Raw genomic sequence first — 27576 nt, 5'->3', positions numbered from 1 at the left:
TACCCATTTTAAGCAAGTTGGTCCCCCCCCCCCCCCCATTACACACAGTGAAAAACAAAAGGATCTTTCTGATTAAACACTAAAATGTGTTACTTGTCTGTAAATACAGCATTACACTTGTACTTAATATACTGGAGAAATCATAATCATGTCATAATCCTTACTAGAACATTAACTGACAATCTTTGTCAGCTTGCTATGAGACTTGATGTCATTGTCTTCTCTGCCAATGTTTTGGCTTTCCCTTTTTATTACCGCCATCTAAGATTTGGTGTTGTCATCTAAGATTTGAAAAAGCTCTCACTTCCAACCATTCTCTGCAATCAATACAATATCTAGTGATCAGAATTAAAATTTTGGTTTACCCATAAAACAGCTTAAAGTGGTTGATGGGGTATTGAGGGCAAAAAAAAAATCATATCCTCTTTGGTCATTACTGTAGCACTCAAAGTGTATCAGAAAATGAAAACACAAACACCTGATTACCATTGCAATTAACATTGATGTGAGGGTCACTGTCACAAAGGAGACTGAATGTGTGTAAGCATGTAGCTTTTACCCTTATCATTCACTGCATGTAAAAGTCCACTCTCAGCTAATTGCTCAGCTCCTGAGAGGGAGAGAGAGAGCCAGGGTTGGAACTTGGCTGAAAAGCATCCTTTGACTTAGCTTCAGTCTCCTCTCTCCACTGCAGTATTGACACAGTCTCTGACTGTCTGTCAGTGGGGAGAAAGTGGCCTTTTTATAGAGTTTGATTCAAATGAATGGAGGGATTATAGACATGCACTACAGATCCTCTCTACACTCAACTACCAAGTCCACTGTTGGAATACATTAGGACTAATTTTAAAAGGTAATATGCACATATAGCTAGTGTGATGTAAATTATAGGAGTACATTAAAAGAGTACATTAAAAGTATAGGCTGTTAGTTTCATATTATTTCTGTGACCACGGCAAAAATAGCACCTCTCATATTCCCTTATATACTATTGGATGTATAACTTTCAGTTCAAGGTTGTTACTCTCTATGTATCTTCTTCTGTTCTGTCCTCTCTTAAACAGTCAGAAACTTGTGCTGAAACTTGACCTACATTTTTATCCATTTAATGTCAGCATAGCTCCATTGGAATATCAATTAACTGTGTATTGATGGATGCAGCATGTTAGAATTAAGAATGGTTATTGTCAAATGAAAATATGGAAGCAGAAGGAGCAGCAGCAGCAGAAGAGCAGGAAGTAGAAGAAGAAGAAGAAGAAGAAGAAGAAGAAGAAGAAAAAGAAGAAGAAGAAGAAGAAGAAGAAGAAGAAGAAGAAGAAGAAGAAGAACAAGAACAAGAAGAAGAAGAAGAAGAAGATATAGGTCTTACATATGTCAAGGCCCTATCTTGCCTCTCACTGCTCTATACACTAAAATGAGAATTCATAAGAGATGCTCTCTAAAGACCGGGACCTTGTGAATCAGTATCATACTGAGTCCATCATGATTCTGAGAGTTTTAAATAACAGGCCTCTGTATCAGGGTGACTTATGTACTGTTCTTTCCACCTGTATAGAAATAGTCACAATTAATACTCACTGAGATCACTAAGTTCCCATTTCTCTCCCCTCTGGGGAGAAATCTGAATATATCAAGAAAGGCTTAAAACTAAAGACCAGGTTTCTCACATTAGTCTAAATGGAAGACAGTTTAATCTTTCTGGAAGGTTTTCATGACAAAATCCTGTGACAGAACATTGTGACTTGGCACTTTTTCATTCTGTTCTCCATGCCCTCCTTCAAAGAACAAATGTATAATGTGGTACACAGGGGCAAACCTGATGAATGCAGTACTTCTATTTTAAAGCCAACCTTTTCCAAATCCGGGTCTTTCTAATGTACTGGAGATAAAAGCACCACAGAGGTGGCACACAAACCTTAACTTTGAGCAGGATTAAAAAATCTCTCTCTCTTGCTCTCTCTTTCACACACACATACACACAGAGAGAGAGAGAGAGACAGAGACAGAGACAGAGACAGAGAGAGAGAGAGAGAGAGAGTAAGTAACATTCTGGGCAGGCTGGAGAAAGGGCAAAGAGGGAAAAAGAAGTTTCATTTTTGGGGAACACTGTTTTCCTTATGTTCTTGCACACTGCAGTCTCTCATATCCTGATGAATGATGGGAAGGGGTAAGGATTGCCCAAGACTTTGGTTTAATTTGGAGCCGTACCAACAGAAACCCTGCCTTTAACTAAAACAGTCATTCAAAACACAAACTGAATCACAGTGTGAAAGATTATCACCTCACAATACCTGTGAAATCCCTCAGACTGCCAGAAGATGGGTTAAGTGATTACCCCAATATGATCAAGAAGAAAGAAAAAAAAGTGGTTGGAGGTTAAAGATACAGTCCTGGTAGAATTAACATTGATATCCATTTCCTGATTTGTTACAACTGTACTACTGTAACTGCGAACTTCTAACTTCTCTATACTCAGCCATGGCTGCAAGAGACTGGAATTTTTAAATTAATGGCCATTCTGATATGTATACTAAAGCATACATTGATTGTTAACGTCACAACAGAGCCTAAGCAAAGCAAGAACTCACTCAAACCGGCTACGGTTCATGCAGTACACATTTATATACGAAATATTACGGTACTGCCATCGTGAGGACCCTCAGTGCGATCCATGGGAACTGTCCTCACAATGAACAGTTTATTAGTCTGTCTCCACTGTCATAAGTCACCACTGAACAAGTTTTGATGTCCCATATAATTTAAGTGGGTATGATGCTATAAAACGGTTTCCGTAGTGCCCTCCACTGGAGAAGTCTCAAGTTGCACAATGCTCGCATCCGGAAATGTGACAATACATCGCTACTGCAAGCATTACTGGCTGAGAGAAAACCGAGTCTAGAGTACTACAGAACAAGGCGTTTGTTTGACAATCGCTGTTATGAATATTTTGTCAGTCTTGTAGTCTGCCATTCATCCCACTAGCCACTATCGCCAGCGCTGTAGGTGGCAGTCATCTATATGAACTCCCCCACGCCAGTTGACTTCGAACGAGAGAAGGAGCCGGTTAATGTTTTCGAAACGTAAGTTTATATGGTGCAACCAAGCACGGAGACAAGGAAGTTGACCGCTGTCAGTTAACCAGTTACATTTATAAAAAGTGAGTGTAATGTGCTCTGTGCTGTCCTGTACTTATTTTAACTTTGTGATTATGCGAATGTATAAGGTTCCGAATGTCACAAAGCGAGATTAATGTAACTTTTATTGACTCGGCATGGCTTTTTAAAACGCTTCGGTCTAAGAATGAGGGGTGGGGTAGGCTGTGAGTGATCACGTACGTAGTCAGTGCCAAGTTTAATTAGTGCCATATACCCATGTGTAAAGTATTTATTTGTGAACAAACCCGTATTACGAATGTTTGACAATAACATTTTTTTTTCTCAAAACCATCAATCAATAATTGTTCAGCTGTCTGCGTTGTTAAAAAGGGTAAAGTGCTTCACGCAGAGAGGATGCGCGCCGTCGGACATACTGAAGTTGCTACCTGCGATCACGAGTGATTCGCTCATCTGCACGACTTTCTGTGGAGCTGTATACTTGAATGCATAGAGCGCGTGAACCATCACGTTGGTGTCACCTGAGACGTTAGAAAGTGTCCAGATCGTTTTCCAAAGAGCTTACATTTCTTCTGCACTCGTTGTCGGATATTTCAGATAATCGAGTGCTTTGAGTATTAGCCCTACATTCCTGCCTTCCCAAGGCTGGTAACCATCCTCCTCGTGCACGCTGTAGCGTTGTGCTCCTACTTTTAAGGTGGTGTTAAAATGCGCGCACATTTACCACAACAGCTGCGACCAGTGCCACACGGGTTGTAGACTACGCTTTTCTGGTGGGAGCTGAACTGCTATTCATACAGGTGACTAAACCTTTGTATTACAGCAGGAGACCGTAACAGTTTAATAATAATTTTCACGAGATAGTTTTGTTGCAACAGAATATCTGAACACGTCGTAGTGAGTCGGCACCATGTTTTTGTTTGCTTTGAGCTGGCAAACATTGTTTTACTCTGTTAAGATACCGGTGGGGTGAGTAGACGGATGAAACGGTAGTGGGGTACATAGTAGACCGTCACGTTGTCTGTGGTCTGATAAATTGTAATAACTAGAAATTAATAATTAACCACCTGGTTAAATATTCAGCAGTGGTGCCTCCAGAGATAACACTTCTTCAGCGATCCAGTGCTTTGGTTGTGTTCTCTTATCATGTTGTATAGCGTGTAATACAGTTCGTTTACTGTCGAAGGTCACATGCCTAACAGTTTTGCTTGTGGTTGCCCACATTCTTGAGTAAAGAAGATTTCAGTTCAGTTTCCTTCTGCCTAAATAATCTGATCTGCAATACAGAAGTAAATCTATTTGATGGCCTTTAGAAATGCTTGTGTGTTAATAAATCGCTGAGAAAAAGTATGGCAAGATCTCTAGGACTGAGAATAAGAACGAAAGGTTGGTTTGGCTGTGCATGGTCATATAGATTCAAAGTTTCAACACATCGAATTAATTACGTTATGACAAGTTGACTTCACTCGTCAGTAGATAGGTTGCTGTTTTCAACCATGTATTTACATTTACATTTATTCATTTGACGGACGCTTTTATCCACTCACTTAAACACATGCAGCAGGTGCATAGCTAAACTGACGCAAAAATATATTTTTTGTAAATCACGGTTAACGCACACTGTTTGCGCACATGCCCTGTGCCACCCGTGCCATGGTTATAAGACCAAGCGCGTCAAATCACACCAAAATAATAATTAAAGTATAGTATGTTCCTACTATCTTTTGTGAAGAGACCAGAGTCGAATGCTGTGGTTTTTGGCCCACTGTCCTGTGAAGACCACACAGCCCTGAAACTGTTGTGGAGCACAAGGTCTCAGAGGTCAAAAGTTCCACTGACTGGAAAGTGTCAAGAATTAAACTGGAGTCGGAGACCGAAATATCCAAAAGCATGCCAGTATAATGGAGACTGGTAATTGAATTAAAGGACAACGGTAGAGCTTAGTGTATTTTGAACATGGCATGCTTTGTTACCTGGTTACTTGGGCATGTTTGCCTAACACAGCAGATATTAATTGTCTTGCGCAACACTGCCCAGTCTTTGCCAAGACAGAGTAATTATGGACGCACACACTGCCTCAGGGTAGACGGTTTGGTTCATGGACCAGTCGGCTATCTTTGTCAAATAGCCAGAGAGAATCATCATATTTCAGTCTCTAGATGGGCAACTCATTGCTAAGCGTTTAGACTACTGTTCAACAGACCTGTTAGGATGATCTCCCTCTGTCCCTTCCCTCTGAGAAGAGGAGCTTAACGTGTGGTTTGTTGTAATGTTGTATGTAGCTATTTATTTATGAGTTTGTTCATCTCTGTTAGTGTTCCCTGACCCCAGGTCATTTAGAACAACTTCCTCCAATCTTAATGTTTCCTGTCAACACTTTCTGTACAGAGTGATGAGTTATCTTTGGGAAACGTAGACCTTACCACCCGATCCCTCTCTGCCCCTCCCCTCACTTTGGCCAGTGAGAAGGGGGAGGGCTATTCCTGGGTCCTAGCTCAGTCATCCGCTGATGTCAGAAATAGGTTTTCTGTTTGCTGGACGTATTACGATTCTCTGTATCACCCTTTTTCAACCTTGGGGTTTCTCACTTGAGCCTAAAACTAAACAAACAGCAAAGAAGAAACGAGCATAAGGAAGGATTTTGCTAAATCTCGTGCTGTGTAATTGCTTGGAGAACCTCTCTCTCCCCACCCCCAGTTTCTGTTGTGGTGTGTGTAGGGCCATATCTGTTTGGACACTGAAATGTGATATGATATGCCAAGCATATCTGTTACAGATGGCGAACTGTGCATTTTTCCTCATGTAATCAGTGCTCTGATGGTGGAGTGTACCAGGGTGGTACTGAAGGGCTGAGACAGGCTGTTTGGGCATTCTAAAACTTGCTTTTACAGTTTCAACACAAATCTTTTTTTTATTACAATAAATGGAAACAGATCAGTTAGATCAGAAGCAAAGCTGTTAGATATAGCCTTTCCGCTCATACATTCCAGATAATTTCACTGGATTTTTTATTGTCTGGGCTTCAGAGCAGGACATGTGTTGAGATAGTGGAAAAACAAGCATTATGTTTTGTTTCACCCCGCGCTGAGGTGTTTTTAATGCCTTGGAACACAGGGAGCTATGAGTACCCAGACCTCTCCTTTCTCTTTAGTTCCTCTCAACTGGATCTGTCTGAATAAGTCACAGATGATGTGTTATTCACTCTGTTTGTTTATCCACAGCGTTGAACATCTCTTTCTCTTATTTTATGCTTATAGCTGGTGTTGAGTACTGCCTTTTCTCCAGAAAATAGCCATGAAGTTTCCTCTATAACTGTCTGAGTGCCTCTCATTGGAGAGATGATGCTTTGCCTCTGATTGGAAACCTAAGGCTCTACCCCTGTCAGCTCTTACATCCTGGTACTCTTCACTGACCTCATCTGCGTGGACTACATTACCCACCAGTCTGATGGATCTGCTACTGTGTGTTTGTACGTGATGTTGTGCCGAGACTTTGAGTGTTCTGCTGGTCCTTGACTGGGATGTCTGGAGGTCAGGAGAGGGACCAGTACGAGATTCCGAAATTTCGGATAGGCTGTGAGGAGGATGAGAACAGAAAGCTGGAAGACAGAGACATGAGTTACACTTCGGAGCTGTACAATGAGGAGGAGGAAGAGGAGGAAGAGGATCAGGTGAGAATGATCAGAGATCAGCTAACAAAGAGGCCGCTGGGAGAGCAGCAGGAGGAGAAAACTGATATGGGACATTGATGGAAACCATGGAGTGATTGATGTGGTGTAAACACACTGTGATATAAGTGTATGTATGTGTTTCTCAGTCCGCAGGCCGTCAGATTGTGGTGGGGATCTGTTCCATGATGAAGAAATCCAAGTCCAAACCCATGACTCAGATCATGGAGAGACTGTGTAAGTTTGAGTATATCACAGTGGTGATCTTTCCTGAGGAAGTCATCCTGAATGAACCTGTGGAAAACTGGCCCATCTGTGACTGCCTCATCTCCTTCCACTCCAAAGGTGACCACACACACGCACACGCACTCACATGACTGCCCCCTCACACATGTGTACTCACATCTCTACTCTATATCTCTACTTCTGCCTCAAAGCTATACACCGACACTCCTGCATAAATGCATAGAGTATTCCAAGCTTGTGTTTTATCATTCATTAAGATGTTGTGATTGGTTCACAGTAGTCTGGGACTTAAAGCATTTTCTCAAACATTATCAGGGAGGTACATGCCCTAAAATGCATACAGTGGAATCATAAAATCGACATGATGTAAAGGCCACAGTGTGTCATCGACATTCTGTGACATTAATGCGATGATGTTGTATACTCAAAGGATTTCCTCTGGACAAGGCAGTGAGTTATGCTAACCTGAGAAATCCCCTCCTCATTAATGACCTCAACATGCAATACTACATACAGGACAGGTATGACAGGAAGAACAGCCCCTTAATCACAGACCCTTATCTGTAAAGCTTTTACTATGGCTTTACCTCAGGACAGCTGAATACATTCTGTCTTTTTTTCTTTTTGTTTTGTTTGTAGGAGAGAAGTGTACCGGATCCTGCAGGAGGAAGGCATTGACCTGCCTCGCTATGCAGTGCTGAACCGCGACCCTGACCGACCGGAAGGTACAGGCCCAGAATCTGTGACGCTTATAGATACATGATTGCATAGTGAAATATGAATCTAATGTGTTAGTGTGTGTGAGAGAGTGTGACAGAGTGTTACTGATGGCATGCATGCAGTTTGTCAATAAGAATGCGGCAGCAGAAATGTTTGCGTTTTCTGTTTGACAGCCTCTGTGAACAGATGGACAGTGTTCTTGGTATTGTCACTATATTTGTGTGTAGTAGAGTTTAGTAATACAGTTTAGTAACAATAAGTTTAGTAACAATAGCAAAGTTAGGAGCAAAGTAAGTCATAGTTTGGCAGCCAATAGACTGTGTCATCTGTCCTCCAGCAGTGTGGTTTAAAAACCTGAGGAAGACCTCAGCTATCTGTCAGTGACAGTTTACCTGTGTGTGTGTGTGTGTCAGAGTGTAACCTGGTGGAAGGGGAGGACCAGGTGGAGGTGAATGGGGAGGTGTTCTTGAAGCCCTTTGTGGAGAAGCCAGTCTCTGCTGAAGACCACAATGTTTACATTTACTACCCCACCTCTGCGGGTGGGGGCAGCCAGCGTCTCTTCAGGAAGGTATTGTTTGTTTCTCTATGTCAGTGGTTCATACCTTTGTAGACAAAATGAGGGCTCCACTATGACGGTCATCAGGGTTTAAACGCTGTGGTGCTCTGTTGTAGATCGGGAGCCGCAGCAGTGTGTATTCTCCTGAAAGCACTGTGAGAAAGACAGGATCCTACATCTATGAGGAGTTCATGCCCACAGATGGTACTGATGTGAAGGTGTGTGTTTGTGTCTGTGTGCATGTGTGTTTACGTGCATGTGTTGTACTTTATGTGACTTATCAGTAATTACTTTGGGAACACTCGATATGAAGACAGTATTAAAATAAAGAGCCTGAGTGACTCTGTGTGTGTGTGTGTGTATTTGTCCTAAATATCTGGTCAGTTTTTTTCCTGACTCTGCTGTGATAACAGGTGTACACAGTTGGACCAGACTACGCTCATGCAGAGGCCCGTAAGTCTCCTGCCCTGGACGGTAAAGTGGAGAGAGACAGTGAGGGCAAAGAGATCCGATACCCAGTGATGCTCACCGCCATGGAGAAACTGGTGGCTCGAAAAGTATGCCTAGCTTTCAAGGTTAGTGTCCCACCACTGGTGAAGTTTTTTTCTAGCCCATCCACTATTTCAATTCTTACACAAACCTCTGAATTTTTTTTTGCTGTTGTCAGATTTATCTAGACATTTTTGATGTGTTTGCTTTTTTCCTACAGCAAACAGTGTGTGGTTTTGACCTGCTCAGGGCAAACGGACACTCTTATGTGTGTGACGTGAATGGGTTTAGTTTTGTGAAGAATTCTATGAAGTATTATGACGACTGTGCCAAAGTCTTGGGGTAGGTTAAGATGCTCTAGTATCTTTCTTATGCTCCATTCTTTGCTGAAGATTTTATTTCCAGTATTTGTGAAGTTCATTAGGTTCAGATTTGGTATAGATTATCAGCAGTAACACAGTACAACATTTCAGTGAATGGAATGCATCTCTAACACTAAAGTACTGTGTGATCAGTTTGTTTAGTTTCTGTAAGGGGATTTCCTAGCCATTAATGTCTGAAATAATTTGATGACAAAAAGCAGAACAGAAATTCTTCAGGCCTGTTGTGTCTGAGTATCAGTGGTGAACTTGATATAACACTGAAATTCTTCCCTCAGGAACATGGTCATGCGTGAATTGGCCCCTCAGTTCCACATCCCCTGGTCTATTCCCATGGAAGCCGAGGATATACCCATCGTCCCCACTACATCAGGAACCATGTAGGTGCCGGACAGCTTTAACATTCTACTTTGTACCAGCACAAAGAAATGTGTTTAATCCATGTTCATTATGATCACTGAATTAGAGACATGCATTAAAATATAGACAGGAACTGAAGTAGAGACAGACAAATCCTAATTTTCATCCATAATTTTCATATGTATATTCGTTTCTTTATTTGCTGTCTTATGATTTGTTTTGGAAAAAACACAAAAAAAGTTACACATAAAGGTAAGACCATGATTGTTCTGGAAGAGTAGGGAGAGGTATGACAGTGCGTTCACGCAGACCAGAGGAGGCAGATGACGTACAAATGCGTACGTTCGTATACTTTCAATTTTTTTTACCTCTGCCCTCTGCAGGATGGAACTCCGCTGTGTCATCGCCATAATTCGCCATGGCGACCGCACACCTAAACAGAAGATGAAGATGGAAGTGAGGAATGCCATGTAGGTTAAACTTGAGGCATTCACTTCAGTATACATTGTTTTTTTAATGTCTCTGTTCACAACACACAGTGTGTCTGTTTAGTTTTTTCTTTTATGTCTATGTTCATAGCATACAGCACCTCTATTTAGGTTTTTGTGTCTATGTTTGTAACCTACAGCACCTCTGTTTAGGTGTTTTATGTTTATATTTGTAACATACTATATCTCTGTTTAGGATTTTTATGTCTGTGTTTGGAACACACGACTTCTCTGTGTAGGTTTTATGTGTATATTTCTAACATACTATGCATCTGTGTAGGTTTTTTGACCTGTTTGAAAAGTATGGTGGTTACAAGTCTGGGAAGCTGAAGCTGAAAAAACCCAAGCAGTTGCAGGTAGGTCTTAGATGGAGAAGAAATGTGTTTCCCAGGGATGCGAAACTCAGACGTGTTGGCACTGACTTTGTGTAAGTCCCTTTAAATGACTTGCGCTGGAAGGTTTGCTGCAGCAGGAAGAAACTTGTGCGTCTGATTGACTTCCTCATATTTCATAACACAGTACTACCATACATCACATATACAGGAAGCTTTAATCAGGTGTCAGTCAGATGAGTAAACATTTGCTTTTACAACTGTCGGTTCATCATGGATGTGTGATGACATCACACCTGTCATAGGCTCCTTTGACTACCACGTCCACTTGCAAAAACAGACATAAATCTTGGGGTGTCAGCGTAGTGAAGCGTGTGGCTGAGCACGAAGCGGTGTTGGTGTCAGGGTGTGTGTTATGACGTGGGTAGATGTGTGAGTATGAATTGGCTGTTGTCTTTTGTTTGTGGTGAGTCGTATGGGCAGAGGCCTGCCAGCTGTCACATGTCACAGGGTCAGGTTGACAGTCGGTGTCTATTTAAGGCTCTGCATCTATGTCAGGATGTTTTTCATTGGATAGCTCTGTGGAGTGTGACAGACTTTGAAAAGAACATGATGTTAGGTATTACCATTTACATTTGCTGTAGGAGCCTCTTTCACTAATACACTATAAAACACACACACACAAGGCATATTTATTCGTTCTATATGAAGAGTTTGTCATTCAGGTGTCATAGACCTGCACAGACCATGGGTCTGACACCTGTGTAGTGGTCTTAGAAACAGACATTGGCCCTCATTTATCAGTCTAATGTAGAAAACAGTGCAAATCCGAGCGCAGAAATAATTTTACGACAGAGTTCACGTGTGATTCATGAAACGTTCGTATCTCGCCAGTTACAGCGTAAGAATGATCAGGCGTTGATAAATGTGGCCGCCAAAAAATGGTCGTCAATTAAATATCACGCCCCCCAAAATTTTCTCACCCCGTGTTCGAAATGCTCACTTGTTCACTCACTCACTCACTATGTAGTGTTTGCTACATGGAACACTCACTAGGGGATAACGGTTGACTGCTGTTGATACATTTCGGACACTATTTGGACGTTACGCTGCAGCATAATTATTCGTAATTATTATCTCTGTCGCATAAACAAACAACAGAACATCTGCACCTGATTGGTCTGTAAAAGACTCTCTGCTTTCACGAGACAGGCCGCAATGTATGACGATCGATGTAGAGTACAGCTTCTGTACTCTAACGCTGTGTCCAAAATCGTTCCCTACTCACTACCCCCTACTCACTATATAGTGTTTGGTACATAGAACACTCATTAGGGGATAAGGGCAGACAGCTGTTGATACATTTCGGACACTATTTGGATGTTACGCTGCTACATAATTATGCGCTGCATATTCGTATTGATTTATCTCTGTTGCATTAACAAACGCCAGAACATCTGCATTTATTGCTCTGTAAAGACTTGCCTGATTTCACAAGACAGGCCGCAATGCATGATGGTCTTAGTTGATCGATGTAGGGTACATCGGTTGTACCCTACTTCTCACGATGCATTGTGGGGTACTTTGAGTGAACTATGTAGGGTATACCAATTCTCACCACACATTTGGACAACACTACAAAATGGCGGACTCACTATATAGTGCCCTATATAGTGAGTAGTGAGTGGTTTCGGACACAGCGCACATTTTGCCGTGCCTCGCGATGATTCTATCGCGTGCTATACAGTGTCATAAAATTTCAGTTGAGATTTCAAACAGCACCACAAAATGGTGCTCTATACAGTGAGTGAATGTACATTTCGAACAGGGCATCAGTTTATTGCCTCGTCCCTAGAGTTTACAACATGGAGGGGCGTAATACGTCCAAGAAGCGAAAGTTCTCAGACATAGAAACTCTGACATCGCAAGTCCAATTGAACCAATCATATTGCAAATTGGGTTAGCCTACCTATGGAAGCCCAAAGACGCCATGAATTTACATTTAATTTAGATTCCGTTTTCTGTTATTACGTGTTATTTATCTTTGTTTTCTCGAGATCTCAACTTACTTATGTCATTATCACGAAACAACGATGCTTTGTTTTCTCGGGATAACGACATAGTTAATCCGAGATCTCGAGAAAACAAAGAAAAATAACACGTAATAACAGAAAACAGAATCTAAACTAAATGTAAATTCATGGCATCTTAGAGCTTCCATCTCCACCCATTGCTTTTAATTGCTTGTAGTTATGTCACTAGTCGCTTAGCCTAACAAGTAGGCTATCTCAAAATGAAAGACAAATTAATCTTACACCAAAAAAACTGTTAACCCTGTTAAGTACAAACAATTTGAAAACACCTATATATGTAAGGTTATATGAAACATACTAGTTGTTGCAGGCCTTTACAGAATAAAATATTTTGGCACAGGCCACATATTGTTAAGTGATGAATATGTAGCTGCATATGCTTAGATGCCAGTCACGATATATGGTCTAACAACAATTCTCAGACTCGCCACTATGCTGCACCACAAATCCACGACTCAAAAACTTGCTTACACGAGTTGAGACTCGACGTGAGATTTGATCGTGGACACCGCGCACGTCCATATTGATAAATGTCGAGCTTTGCGTGGAAATGACCGTATGCCCAGTTTTCTGTCGTACATTCATTTTGTAAATGAGGGCCTTTGTCTCTAACTTGCAAAATTTCACTGTTTTTTATTAACATATTTACCTGTGTCTGTAAACTTGCGTAGATGTGACTGGTGTGAATGTAATGTGTGTTTCTATGCTCACAGGAAGTGCTGGACATTGCTCGTCAACTCCTGGTGGAACTGGGACAGCACAATGACTGTGAGATTGAGGAGAAGAAGTCTAAATTGGAACAGCTCAAAGCAGTATTGGAAATGTGAGTGTGGCTTTTGTGTATTCACTTTTTACCATAACAGAGTCAGTAACATTATGGCAGAGTGTAGGAGTAGGTAACATTTTAGCAATTGTGTGTGTGTGTACATGTGTGTGTGGGGGGCGGGGGTGGAGGTGTCACTCCTTTTCATTTTTTTGGTGAAGGGTTACTAATACTGTAGAAAAAGATATGCCCCACAGTCTGCACCATCCTTAGCTCATCAGTTCATCCTTACCCCATCAGCTCACCATCTCTCCGCTGAGATTACATTTCCCATCATGCTTTAGCTGTTCTGCGTTCTTCTTTCCATACTCTGTCCACTGCTGCTCTGAGATGCTTCTCAAGGCAATGACCGCTGCAAAGCTGATCAAAAACACACCTCGAGAGTCCACGCATTCATTGCGTCATGTAGCCTATTAAGATGACTACTGCACGTGCGCGTTGAGAGTGCATGCAGTGGAGTAATAAAGGCGTCCATGGTCACAGCACCACCAATTAAGCTAGTGTAGCTGCTTAAAAATGCATAACTAAAGTTAAAAACGAGTGAACAAACAGCGCCATGAGACAAAATACAGACATCACCAGCCTCTCAGTCTATGTCGTTAAATTTAATTGCTAGATGTGGATCATCCTCACTTGCGTGGAGGTGGTTTGGCTCTAAAAAGACTAATGTTGCTGAAGTCTGCAAACTGTGTCTGAAATTAAGGGGAAGTGTCTGTTTAAAATGCTCTCATTATAATAGTCTTTGTTGGTCTTTGTACATATTTTTACAAAGTGAATCCTGTAGGCCACTTTGAAATGGTTTACTCATGCTTGCACTGTTTGTTCTTAGTAGTAATTGCACTGGTGATTTCAATGTTTTTGTATTGCTTTTACTTGAGTGCTTCAGTTTTAAGTGAATAAATAAGACCTGTTTTCCTTAAATAGGTGGTTTCCATTAATATCATTAGTAAACAACAATTAATATCCTATTAACAAGAGCGAGCTAGTACAATATAAGACTTTTACAAACATGTTTTTGAAGGATGCAAAATATCATTTACTTATCGTTATCAACAAAATCCCAGAGAATATCGATATATCATTTTTTGTCAGTATTGCACACCCCTACATGAACACTGACTTAAGACTGGACTCAGACTTTAATTCTCAGTTGACATCAAATGCCAAGAATGAACATTATGATCAGTGAGCTATAAAATCCCAACACTATTACACTCAGTGAAACACTTTTGATTTTTTGTGTGTTGTTTTTTTTGTGCATTTGTCTAAATCTACCAGAATAGGTTGCCAGTCAGTTGCTTCAGAATTTATCATTATTGATCATGGAGTCAAAATTAAGGCATTACAGTAAATCAGTTTTTTGGGCATGAAACACAAACAGATGTGTATCAGTTTTCATCCAGGTGTACATATACAGCTAGGTCACAGACTGGAGACTCTTAGACTAGGCTTTGTGACTGAAAAAACTTTGCAGACTTGGCCTGCAGACAACCAGGTGGTGGAACAGTAAATTACACTGTACCCTGTGTCTGAGTTTGTGAGTTTGTATCTCAGTGTTACACGACTGACCGGTTGGATCTCAGTGTTACATGACTGGGTTGGCTTTAACAAAGAACGTAGTTGGGTGTGTTTAGAAGGGTCAACTGGACAAGGTATTTTCCATGTTTAAATTGACGAGACTAGCTCGACATTAGACTAAGACTCACATTCTCTTGAACAATGCGTTAATGTCTCCAGATTGTTCTTACCTTCATTTCTCTTTTCTCTTCCTCCCTTCTCCTCCCCTTTTCCCTCTCTTTCCCTCCCTCCCTCTCTCTCCACCAATCTCTGTCTCCAAAGGGAATCCAGCTTGAATGATAATCAGTACGCATCCCTTGACCCCTGCCCCTGAAGGCAGGAGGGAAGGTTTCTTCTCCTGTGTCATACTTGTAACCAGTCCTTGCATTAATAGCCCCCTCTTTTTCTAGAATGCACTGACATTTTAACGAGGCCTTCCCCAGACCCCCCCCCCCCCCCCACACACACACACACCCACCACCACCACCACCACCAACACCACCAAGACAAGGCCCGTCCTGTGATGTGTGATATTGTAATACTGTGTAACGTCTGCATGTGTCTGTATGAGTGTGTCTAATCTCGTGCATTCTTTCCCTCTTCATTACATTCTTCTCTTATTCTCTTCAGAGACCAGTGGTCACATGAGTACTATGGTTTGTGTGGGGCTAGAGTAAGCTTCTTAAAAGATGTGTGGGTTTGCTCATTTAAAAAAATGACCTTGGGGAAATGCTTGATTTGAAATGATTACAAAGTTGAATGGGATTGCATTTGGGTTTTGAAATTATTTGTCCTGAAGCTGATCCAGAATCAGTCTTTTTTTTTTTTTTAACTACGAAGGACAAACAGAAGCCAGGAGAAGCGAAGAGAATTGACTCTTGATCAGCTTATGTGGTGTGGGCCAAGTATTTTGAATGTTTGGCATGTTCTTCATTGCCAAAGCACTGTTAGGAGTGTTTTCCATTAGACTCACATTGCAGTGTTTAACCAAAACTATGAGAGTGCACATACCATCATAAAAGTGGTTTTAACACTGCGCTGTTGCAACATTTGCAGAAACATGGTTGTGAAGAGTCTTGAACTAAAGAGACAATATCTCGCTGGTGCGCGGGCAGTGTCGTCTTTTATCTCTTCAAATCCTGTCATGCCCCAAGAGACAGCCCTGGTATGGCAAACATGGCACATATTAACACCAGGTGGTGAGGAAAGGTCACCTGCAAATGCATGTTTCTAGAAACATGACTGCAACTGAAAACCTGCTAGACTTTTCACACTTACTTGAGGGGGAGAGGGTGTATTTGAAATGGGCTTTGTCCTCTGTATGATACCACTGTTCACTGTGGATGAGTTTTTTCATTGAATGAGTGGCCTCTCTTTTTTTCGACCATTATATCTTCTCTGTCAGGTATGGGCATTTCTCAGGAATCAACAGGAAGGTACAGCTGACTTACCTGCCCAATGGCCAACCCAAAGCTTCTAGTGAAGAAGAAGGTATACAGAATTAATATGTTTGTTTTAGATGTCAAGCACATCCCTCACTCACTCACATGTTAACGCACTTGTTAACTCATTCACTCACTCATTCACTCGTTCACTCACGCACTCACTCACTCGTTCACTCACTCACTCATTCATGTTTGGCCTTCCCTGCTTAGGGATAAACAAGGGAATACTTTCCTTTGTGAGATGCTGAAAGGCTTTAAAGATTTGTTTTTTGTAATCCTGGCAGGTAAGGAATTTATATACACATTCTTTCAAAACCCCCTTCTCACTGTTTTCACATTATTTTCTTGTGGACTCTCTTGTATTCTGTGACTTGGCATTGCCTGTGTGGTTTCATTCAAAGTAGGAGTTGACACAGGGTTAGCTTGTGAAGTACCACCCAGAGAGATGCAATTAAGACGTGGTGTATCACCTTTAACATGCTAAAATAAAACAATCTTTTGATGAAAGTGTGTTTCTGTTGCTGATGTCATTTTCTGAGTTGCTGTTAGTTACCTAAAATGTGATCTAGACAAACTATTACCTAAGCAGTTTAGCTCAGCATGCTTATAATAGTACCTCTGAAAAAAAATAAAAAAACAACCCAAATTGATGTCCTGTATGTATGTATGTGAATGTATAGTTGTGTATATGTATGTATGTGTGAGTGTATAAGTGTATGTTTGTGTATATGTGTGTGTATTATGTGTGTGTATATATATGTGTATGTTTATGTATATGTGTGGGTGTGTATGTCTGTAGTATATGTGTATGTGTGTGCCCTCTAACCCCTGATGGTCTCTCCTGTAGACTCTCAGAAGGACGGCCCATCCCTGTTGCTTGTCCTGAAGTGGGGTGGGGAGCTGACCCCTGCGGGCAGGGTCCAGGCGGAGGAGCTGGGCCGGGCCTTTCGCTGCATGTACCCTGGAGGACAAGGTACAGCTCAACACCTGCTGCTCCAACACTCCACAGGGCAGAACCAGATAAGCCAAAGGCTTCAGCAGGCACCATGTGCATGCCAGTACAGATAAGATTTAGCTGACGTCTGAAACACTGAAACAAAGCATGACAGACAGAGGCAAAGTTTAGGCAACGGAAAAAAACAGATGTTTGTGTGTGTGTATTAAAGAATGAGCAATAGACATCAGTTAACAACACAGACATAGTTGTTTTTCTCTCTCTCTCCATATTGTGGGTCACAGTTTATTCAGCAGTGAGGGTCACACTGAGGGGAGGGAGAAAACACTAGGGAGAAAACAGATTTCTGGGTGACCCTCACAACTCCAATGATACAAAGGAAAACAGTCACACCTGTTTTTCACTTCTTCTTTATGTGGTGTTGGACTGATAAGCTGCAGAATCTTAATAACTGGTTTGACACGTCCTTTCATGTGCTAACAATATTTTCCATTCAGAAAATCTTGTCAGACCTGAAGGTGAAACATTTTCACTTCCGAACTGAATTCTGGAACTGGAAACTAGTTCATGAACTGCAAAGTTTTCTTAGTAAGCCCAACGGCTGTGGAAGAAGTTGTTCTTTCCATTTGGTTAGTGTTTTGAGTCAAACCCTTTAGAAGGTGTCATATTGCAAGCGCATGTTTAGGGTTGTAAAAATGATTATGCAATAACTGTCAATAACAACAGTTGTAATTTACCTACCAGTAAATGACAACCTGCCCGTTGCATGAACAAAGCTGCTTAAGCACTCAATCTACTATTTTAAGACATCATAACAAATCAATCACAGCTTGTTTTGTACCAGTTGTCTTCTCTATGTAAAAGGTGTCGTATGATTTCACAGAATATTCGTAAGCAAAATCATGTATGATAAACAACATAGAGCCTTTATTGGAGACTGAGCCATGATATATGTGTATTTGTATTTGTGTGCGTGTATTTGTGTGTTTGCATATGTGTGTGTGTGTGTGTGTGTGAATGTGTTTGTGAAGCTGTCTTGCACTGTTTTTAGTGCCCAGGCTATTTGGCAGCACAGTGTTTGTGGTTCTTGTGTTCTAAACCAAGCCCAATATTCTGTCCAGATCCTGTCTTCTCACTGAGTCACGTTGTGCTATTTTACCAAGGTTTATCCCTCTGGCCACTAATTTTGCTCTTCTCCTCTCGCCTTGAATTATAAACTAGAAAGCCGCAGATCCCTGGGCTGTGAGTCCCCTATAGACTGTGGTAAGAAGGGTTTTGGACTTTGTGCGTGCTGATGATATTGGGCTGTCGCATCGCTGCTTTCCCATCGTCATGTAATTCCTCAACAATCACCCAATCTGACTAATCATGTGTACCTTGTACCATCATTAAGTCCTCTCTGTAGCGCTGTTGCTGTGAATGGTATAGAAGATATGATAGCACACGATACAACAGTCCTGTGAACTTTTATCTGTATCTTCTCAGAATGTGGACAAATCTGTGCAAGGTGGTATGATGAACTAATCCGAAGGCCTAGGTTGGTTATTAAACATACTGTTCCATATCCAACACAACAATTGGCGCTGTCAGGATCTCCTCAGCCTAGATTATGTTTTCTTTCACACAAAATCAAGACCACGTTACGGCTTTGAAGGAAATGGAACATTTTCTTTTTCCAGGCTGAGCATGTTCAAGGAGGTGGAATTCTGAAGCTGGTGTTTTGGTCCATGATTGCAGTGCAGTGTGTTTGTCACATAACAAAAACATTTAGCATTATTTATCATACACTGTAAAATGTTTCCCTTTAAATCTACCGTAATTTACTGGCAACAGTTTTGCCATGAAAGTATCTGTTTATTTTCATCAGTTCTACCTTATCTTCATCTTGAAATTATAGCATGCTACTCTAATCCAAAGATTCAGTTGTCTGCTGTATTTGGTTTTAAATTTGCAGTAATTTTCTGGCAGGTCAGCCCCCTAACTCCAAACAAGGTCTAGAATGTTCTTGGAACAGCGATGCAGTGTTACTTGAACAGTAAGAGTATACAGTAATTTACTGCCTTCAGATCTGATGTTTATTTGCTGCAAGGAACATACACCAATAGGCAACCAGGAAATGGAAGCGTAGGACAGTCGCCGAACCAAGAAAATGCTAAGAGTTAGCCCAAAGGGTAATTAGTCAGCTGGGACAGTGTTTTAATTTGCATAAAGGACAGTCATTTTATTTGTATTGATGTAAGGTTGGTCTCAAGTCTGATAATGCAAAACAAGGATTATAAAAATGACCTCTGACTGGCATCCTTATCTGTAATTCAAAGATCTGGCAGTGTTTGAATTACAGTAGAATTCTGTCATTTCAAGATGCCGGAAATGCTTTAAATTAGCAGCACTTAAAAATTGCCTTCACAGAAACTTACTGTAGTCAAAAAAAAAAAAAAAATCACCTACAGCAGCAGACTGTTTTTTTTTGTGTGTGTTTGAGGTCCGATTGAATGCTGTGAAATCAAAGTACATTCCGTAGTGAAATACTGTAAGCGACTGATCAGTAGTTTACTGTTCAATTTTGCTTTAAATTAAAATAACAGTATCTTTGTATCCCAAATGGAGTGTGTTTTCCCAGTAATTCACTGTAAACAAAGCCACTATTCTAAATCTGTATACTGCTCTACAAAAAAACTGTGAAGTAACAGAAGAATAATTTACTATTAAAATTTCTTAAATTTACAGACTTTTTTACAGTGTATGTGACCTGAATCAAATGACCTAATCTTGCAATGTGCTTTTGACTTTTTAACAACAAATCAAAATGCATGAAATTGTGGACTGATTGTTAAAATAATATGCTGATCAGTACTGTTACCTGTTCTCCACACAAGATTGCATTGTCTCATATCTAAATTAAGACAAAGTTTTGTTGAATGTGCAGCGTTTTGTCATAAGTAGTAGATTAAAGCTCTTTACATCTTCCATGCCCCCCTCAGTGGTTCTCTGGTGGAGCCCTCCAAATTCCCATCTCCATTCACAGGACTGATCTGATACTCTAGAATAAAACTAGCTTGTGTTGTATTTCTCTGCAAATGTAGACGTAGGTGTGTACCATTCAGTTGGCCAGGGAGTTTCCTAAAAAAGGCTGGGAAGCTGTTCCGTGGGCTCCACAGCTTGCTGTTGTGTCAGGGTTTACTCTGTCTAATGTTGCAGGAGATTATGCTGGTTTCCCAGGCTGTGGCCTGCTCCGTTTACACAGCACCTACCGCCATGATCTGAAGATCTACGCCTCAGATGAAGGTCGTGTTCAGATGACTGCTGCAGCTTTTGCAAAGGTAACCGAGCACCTGCTGACAGCTGTAGCTGTGTGTATGACATAGTATGTATTTATGTATGTGTGTGTGACTGAATGTTCTTCTGCAGGGTTTGTTAGCACTGGAGGGCGAACTGACTCCTATCCTAGTACAGATGGTGAAGAGTGCTAACATGAATGGACTCCTGGACAGTGACAGTGACTCACTCACAGACTGCCAGCAACGAGTCAAAGCACGACTTCATGAAATCATGCAGAAGGACCAGGACTTCGCTGATGAGGACTATGAGAAGGTAACCGCTGCCTTTTGTGTACTGACTCGATCCATTTATTAACCCAACAACTCTTAGAAAGAATCTGAAATAATGGTGTTCTGTAATAATCATACCTCTGTTTTAACTTTGTCTCTTCAAGCTTGCTCCAACAGACAGCCCGTCCTTGGTGAATTCCATGAAGGTCATAGGAAACCCAGTCAAGACATGTGACCAGGTGTATGCACTCATCCAGAGCCTAACCTGCCAGATTCGCAAGAGACTGGAGGACCCCAAGTCTGCAGGTCTGCCTGACCCTTTGCTTTGCTGGCCTAGAGGTTGTGATTTGTCAATGATAACTGTTAGACAGAATGAATACGCAACCTCTTTCTCCTCTCAGACCTGCAACTGTATCACAGTGAGACTCTGGAACTCATGCTACAGCGCTGGTCAAAGCTAGAGCGAGACTTTCGCATGAAGAACGGTCGATATGACATCAGCAAAATCCCAGACATCTATGACTGCGTGAAGTATGACACACAGCACAACAGTTCACTGGGCCTGGAGGACACGCTGGACCTCTTCCGACTGTCACGAGCGCTAGCTGACATCATCATCCCGCAGGTAAAATATCCAATCGCTCTGTGTTCATGTTCATTCTTTCCCATCTACTCGCTCTTTCTCTTTCTTTTCTTCACAGCTTCATTTCTTTGCTTTTTCAGGAGTATGGAATCAGCCAAAATGAAAAGCTGCACATTGCTAGTGCTTACTGCCTACCACTGGTCAAGAAGATTCAGTTGGACCTACAACGGACACACGAAGATGAGGCCGTGAACAAACTGCACCCACTGTGAGTGTCAGAGCTAGTGTAAAACAGTGGTCTTATTACGGAGTCACTGTGAGTGTCAGAGCTAGTGTAAAACAGTGGTCTTATTACGGAGTCACTGTGAGTGTCAGTGCTAGTGTAAAACAGTGGTCTTATCGTGGAGTCACTGTGAGTGTCAGTGCTAGTGTAAAACAGTGGCCTTATTATAGAATCAATGTGAGTGTCAGTGCTAGTGTAAAACAGTGGTCTTATCGTGGAGTCACTGTGAGTGTCAGTGTTAGTGTAAAACAGTGGCCTTATTATAGAATCAATGTGAGTGTCAGAGCTAGTGTAAAACAGTGGTCTTATCGTGGAGTCACTGTGAGTGTCAGTGCTAGTGTAAAACAGTGGTCTTATCGTGGAGTCACTGTGAGTGTCAGTGCTAGTGTAAAACAGTGGTCTTATCGTGGAGTCACTGTGAGTGTCAGTGCTAGTGTAAAACAGTGGTCTTATCGTGGAGTCACTGTGAGTGTCAGTGCTAGTGTAAAACAGTGGTCTTATCGTGGAGTCACTGTGAGTGTCAGTGCTAGTGTAAAACAGTGGCCTTATTATAGAATCAATGTGAGTGTCAGTGCTAGTGTAAAACAGTGGTCTTATCGTGGAGTCACTGTGAGTGTCAGTGCTAGTGTAAAACAGTGGTCTTATCGTGGAGTCACTGTGAGTGTCAGTGCTAGTGTCTCATACAGAACATCAGTGATTTAGTAATTGCTCACAGAACCTCTGTTTGTTGCTTATCTTGTACCAAATCTCCATGTGTAAACTATCGCTCACAGAACCTCTGTGAGTTTGTTATCGCTCACAGAACCTCTGTGAGTAATCAGACTCTGTCTTTTATTCCTCCTGGTGGTTTAGGTACTCGCGAGGAGTGATGTCTCCGGGTCGGCATGTCCGGACCCGGCTCTATTTCACCAGTGAGAGCCATGTGCACTCTCTGCTCAACATCTTCCGCTACGGAGGATTATTGGATGTATGTCAAGGCATTTTAATAATAATGTTTGGACTATAACAAACAGCACTTTTCAGAGCCAATTCACTGCTTTTTTGATAGTGTGTTTCTGTATGTGTGTGTTTCTATGTATGTGTGTGTGTATTTATGTGTGTGTGTTTGTGTTTGTCAGGAGGAAAAGGATGAGCAGTGGAAACGAGCCATGGATTACCTCAGCGCTGTCACTGAACTCAACTACATGACCCAGATTGTGATTATGCTGTATGAAGATAACAACAAGGTCTGTTTGCAGTCCCCCTCTCCCTCTCTTTCTGTTTCTTTCTTTCTTTCTTTCTTTCTTTCTTTCTTTCTTTCTTTCTGTCTTTGTTTCTTTCTTTCTTTCTTCCTCTCTTTTCATTCACTCTTCCTCTCATTGGCTTTGTGTGTTTGTATCACAGGACCCCTCATCAGAAGAGCGTTTCCATGTGGAGCTGCACTTCAGCCCAGGGGTGAAGGGATGTGATGATGAGGAAAACGCACCTCTGGGCTTTGGCTTCCGCCCTGCCTCGTCTGAGGTGTGTGTGTGCGTGTGTGTGTGTGTGTGCGTGTGTGTGTGCGTGTGTGTGTGCGTGTGTGTGTGCGTGTGCGTGTGTGTGTGTGTGTGTGTGTGTGCGCGTGTGCGTGTGCGCGCGTGCGTGTGTGCGTGCGTGCGTGCGTGCGTGTGTGTGTGCGTGTGCGTGCGTGTGTGCACACATAGCCTCAAAAAACTGACATGCCATATACAGTCCATGTAACCACTCTAGTTCTGATTGGTTAATACAGAACCAGGAGAAGCAGACTGATCCTGGGAGTCTGGAGGACCTGTCTCAGGATGAGCCTGACCGAGCCACACTGTTTGAGCCAATCAGCATCCAGAGAAAATCTCCGCTCATCCGCAGCCGTAAAACAGGCTCAATGGAGGTAAATGATGGAAAAACTTCTTATACTCCTGTGTAAATTCTCAATTCTTGAGAAAATGCAAGGTTTAGTCAGTGAGTAGTTAACTGTCCTTTTGTGAGAATAAATGATTTCAAGTGCGTTATTCAGTCTCATCTCTCACCCGTGCCTGCTGCCTGCTGACATCTGAGAGAAACAGGATAAGTGTTCCTTTTTTGGATCATGGCACTTAGAGTAAAGAGATTAATGTGTCACCGCTGCTCCAGTTGCTTAGTCATCTTTTTGTCGTCATATCATTGTGTCCGTGAACCTGCAGGTTCTGTCAGAGAGTGGTGGCTCCGCCTCCTCGCGTGGCACACCCTATCGCCTCTTCCCGTCCTGCTCACGCCAATCCCCAGAGGTCAAGCAGAGTGGATTAGGTGGGTATCAGGTGGTATGCTTTTTCTGTCTGTGCCAGCCACGCCACATCTCTCCAACTGTCGTCAGCGACCACAGAGACCCGCCCCCTGTGGGTGCCCTGACTGACTTGGCTCTTATGCCTGCATTGCTACTGTTAGCTTGTAGTGTTAATGCTGCAGTTAGCCAACCTGCTGTAGAGTATTTAGGACAGAGTTCATCGGAGACTTGGCCACCGCCTCTGAAATGTGCCTGTGCTGCCAGTTGTGGTCTAAATATGACACCTAGCAATGTCCACAGTGCTATTCCTGTCTATCCTATTTACAGTGCATCAAGAGAGAACTTTTATGAGGCTACACAATACAGGCCATTTGGAGGTTTTGGAGCCAGCCAACATCTCACAGTTCTCACTAACGTACTGGTTTAACTTCAAAGTGAATACAAATATAAGAAAAAGTAAATCACCTTGCTTGACTTAAGCAGGTAACTTATTTGCACTGAAATGCATGTGGTATCTGCCCTGTCTTTTACCCTGGTGTAAAACTAACCCCTGTGCAGTGGGTTCTGCTTTTGTGAGACAATTCCAGAACTGATAGGTGCTTTGAGCTGCCTTAGACCCACCCTTCTTTTGCAAGACTCTTATTCTTTTAATACAGCACATCTCTTATCCTCCTGTCAGCCCACAAAAACAGTTTTTGTTCGTTAAGTCACTGAGAGTCTTTGGGAGGGTTTGAGAGGGTTTTGCAGATGGAAATGTTGCACTGTGTTTAGCCAAACAGATGCTTAGGTAACCTGGCCTTCCACTGCTCTCATGTTTGCGGAAGAGACTGCATGTGATGTTGTTTAAAACTAACCACCCCTGCACCCCACCGTTCTTCCACACAGGCTCCCTTTGCACTGGCCTCTTCAGTGCATCTGGTCTGGGGGCATCCTCCAGTGCCCCCAACCTCAGAGACCTTGCACCGGCACCACGCAAAAAACTGTACTCCCCCCGAAGTCTGTCTTGTCGAGACGGTACGTCCCTAACACCCGACATACAGTCACCGTTACGCTGCTCAGCTTCAGATCTCTCGTCTTAATTAGACCCCTGTATAGACTCCATACTCTCTCTTTCTTAGAGCGTCATCTATAGCCTCCTCTATAGCCTGGTTAGCACTGCCATCCACATTCTAATTTATATAACACTCCAGGCCGTTTTCAGAGCCCTTAGACTCCTATAAGAGTCTGCTCCAGCCTGTTAAGACCTTAGTCTACATCATTATCTATAATATTTCCCAGATGGGGGAAGGACCAGAGTACACCCACAGCTGACAGAGGTGATCCAGGCCCTGGACTGCAGCCTCCACCCAACCCAGAATCATAATCCACAGTCTAACTCAGACTCACGGGGACGTGTTTATTCTTAATTCACTTTCAGCATGAGAATGCAGTGACTGACATCCATCTGTAATCGTAATCACACTAATCATAATCAAACTTTATGCTTTGGGCAGCGCAATGAATTAAAGTAGTCCAATGCAGTTGGAGTAGTCTCAAACAGTGAATTAATTCTATGCATGAGTGCACATACCTCTCTCTGTCTGTCATTCCTGCAGAGTAAGGGTTTGCTTACAAGCATGGTGTCTGTGAGTGAAACTCCAAGAGGAGAAACCTTGCCCTTTTAGAGTCTGTGCTCATGGTTTGTTTTGAAGTTAGTCAGTCTTTCCCTGACCAGTGCTCGATGGAGCTTCAGCCACTAGAGGGCACTCTAGCATCAGTAGTCTTGCCACCACAGTGTTACGCTGTCTTATTTCTTTTCTTTAAAGTGTTGCAGTGAGCCAGAAAGCACTGAAATTCAAGGCCATTCCAATTCAGACAGCTTTCAGGCTGGAAATGAGCAATAATTAAACCTTGTGAGACACGCATTGTCAAATTTATTCAAATTGTTTTTATTTTTATTGCTCAAATTAAACTAAATCATCTGATGTTCACAGTCTCACAGCACCTGGCATGATGTCCAGTTAAACATTTTCTTGATGTCTGTACATAATCTCAAAGTCATATGATATTGTGCCTTGAATATTATGGCTATTCATTGAAAGGAGGTTGCGCCACTTTGGCATGTGTTGACTGCAATGTCCACAAGGTGGCACTGTGTTTCTAAAATGAAGGTCCACTGAACGCAAACTCATACCTCCTTCTAATGAGTAACCAAAATCTTGCCTTGTCATGCTGCTCCATTAGAAGACGGCGAGTGATACTTGCAAAGGCTGTCTCTGAGGCTGACTGCAGTGAGCTGCACTGACAAGTTGTTTGTTCTCTGTCTCTATAATCAGGATGAATTTGCAATGTGGAGCTCTGCTTTGCTTCAGAAATGTATATGTTGATTTAACTGAATGGAAAAGACCTGGGTAAACATCTCGGAAATGTTAGAAAATGACAAAGGCTGACCTGGACTCTGAAAATCATGCCAGCAGTCCTCATTTCTCCAAGCAGGACTGAACTGGCATTTCAACGTCTACTATATGGTGTTAGAGCCAAGTTTATCTTTTCTGTCAATTTTCTGTTTTGTCAGCATTTCCCCCGAATGATTTTACAGGAGAAGCTGAAGGTTCTGTCTGTAGTTTAGCTGTCCCTAACTGTAGTGTAGACACATTGTAGGCTCATTGTTAGTGAGTTCTCACCTGGCTGTTTCAGTGCATTTGTGTGGTTGTGATGCTAACACACGTCTCTCATTTGTGTGGTTATCATATGTATTTTAGTGTTTCGTTCAGCCAAAGCAAGAATGATCTTGAACCACATAACATCCAGTCAGCTTCAGGGATGGTTAACTTTCATTTGGTTACCCTCAGTTCTGTCTCCTACAGTCCTCTGACACACACACACACACACACACACACACACACACACACTCCAACAGAAGAGCTGTGTCGTTGGTAACTCTGGTTGCCTCTTTTATTTCCTCAGAGCTGCTCTCTATGCCGGCAGTAAAGAGATTTTCTGTGTCATTTGCCAGGCATCCGACTAATGGTATGTCTGACGACTTTTTTTTTTCCACTACGTTTATTTTGCCCCTCTACTTATGTCTTGCATGCTGTCGGGAGTAATGTTTTTTTTCTCCTGCTTCCCATTAGTTCCTGACTCTTTAATCTGTGAGGCTATCTGTGATGTAATGATGATCCACTGGGAGATCTCCTCTTCCTGTCTTCAGACGTGTAGCTCTAATTTACTCTTCATATCCATGGCACCCTCTCCCACCTAATCTCTTCTCAATTTGTGCCTCTTTGACTTATTGATTGATTGATTTCTCTTCTTGCCAGTGGATAGATGCATGAATGAATATATCTGACACGATATATTTCTGTGTGTGTGCACATACACCCAAATGGAGTCAATTCATTCTGTCAGTAGAAAGAGATGGTTAACCCTTCCACCATTACAGTTATCTTTAATGGCTATACTGTTTTTCCTCATAGTTTTGTTGAATCCATACAAGCACTAAAAATTTTAATGAATGACTGATGCGTAACAAGTAGTTTCATTGTTGTTACGGGCATTTCTCCTCAAAACTAAAACCATTTCCAGCCAGTGGGAGGATTAGGAAAACTTGAGAAATGACTGATGTATAGTTTATTTTTCCATCCCCTGTAGACCAAAACATGAAATAAACATGTCTGTTAGTGTGCACTGCTAATGGGAGCA

The 27576-nt window shown here is 42.0% G+C and overlaps 1 protein-coding gene across 1 annotated transcript in view; it reads left to right on the top strand.

Moving 5' to 3' along the window:
- Positions 1-3112: 3112 nt before the first annotated feature.
- The window catches only part of ppip5k1b (diphosphoinositol pentakisphosphate kinase 1b), a 30115-nt gene continuing 5651 nt past the window's right edge, over positions 3113-27576 (top strand). Inside the window, exons 1-28 of the mRNA XM_030792349.1 lie at positions 3113-3157; positions 6371-6783; positions 6930-7125; positions 7457-7547; positions 7666-7751; positions 8160-8314; positions 8419-8520; positions 8716-8877; positions 9012-9133; positions 9450-9551; positions 9915-10001; positions 10300-10375; positions 13158-13267; positions 15107-15130; positions 16230-16315; positions 17117-17242; positions 20423-20544; positions 20633-20815; positions 20937-21078; positions 21174-21397; positions 21496-21623; positions 22482-22605; positions 22757-22864; positions 23022-23138; positions 23386-23523; positions 23816-23918; positions 24781-24909; positions 26842-26904. Of these exons, the coding sequence (XP_030648209.1) occupies positions 6634-6783; positions 6930-7125; positions 7457-7547; positions 7666-7751; positions 8160-8314; positions 8419-8520; positions 8716-8877; positions 9012-9133; positions 9450-9551; positions 9915-10001; positions 10300-10375; positions 13158-13267; positions 15107-15130; positions 16230-16315; positions 17117-17242; positions 20423-20544; positions 20633-20815; positions 20937-21078; positions 21174-21397; positions 21496-21623; positions 22482-22605; positions 22757-22864; positions 23022-23138; positions 23386-23523; positions 23816-23918; positions 24781-24909; positions 26842-26904 (3256 nt within the window). The 5' untranslated portion in view covers positions 3113-3157; positions 6371-6633. The remainder of the gene's footprint in view (positions 3158-6370; positions 6784-6929; positions 7126-7456; positions 7548-7665; positions 7752-8159; positions 8315-8418; positions 8521-8715; positions 8878-9011; positions 9134-9449; positions 9552-9914; positions 10002-10299; positions 10376-13157; positions 13268-15106; positions 15131-16229; positions 16316-17116; positions 17243-20422; positions 20545-20632; positions 20816-20936; positions 21079-21173; positions 21398-21495; positions 21624-22481; positions 22606-22756; positions 22865-23021; positions 23139-23385; positions 23524-23815; positions 23919-24780; positions 24910-26841; positions 26905-27576) is intronic.

This window comes from Chanos chanos, chromosome 2, assembly GCF_902362185.1.
Source record: "Chanos chanos chromosome 2, fChaCha1.1, whole genome shotgun sequence".
Lineage (NCBI taxonomy): Eukaryota > Metazoa > Chordata > Actinopteri > Gonorynchiformes > Chanidae > Chanos > Chanos chanos.
This window is presented reverse-complemented; position numbering and strand designations above follow the sequence as displayed.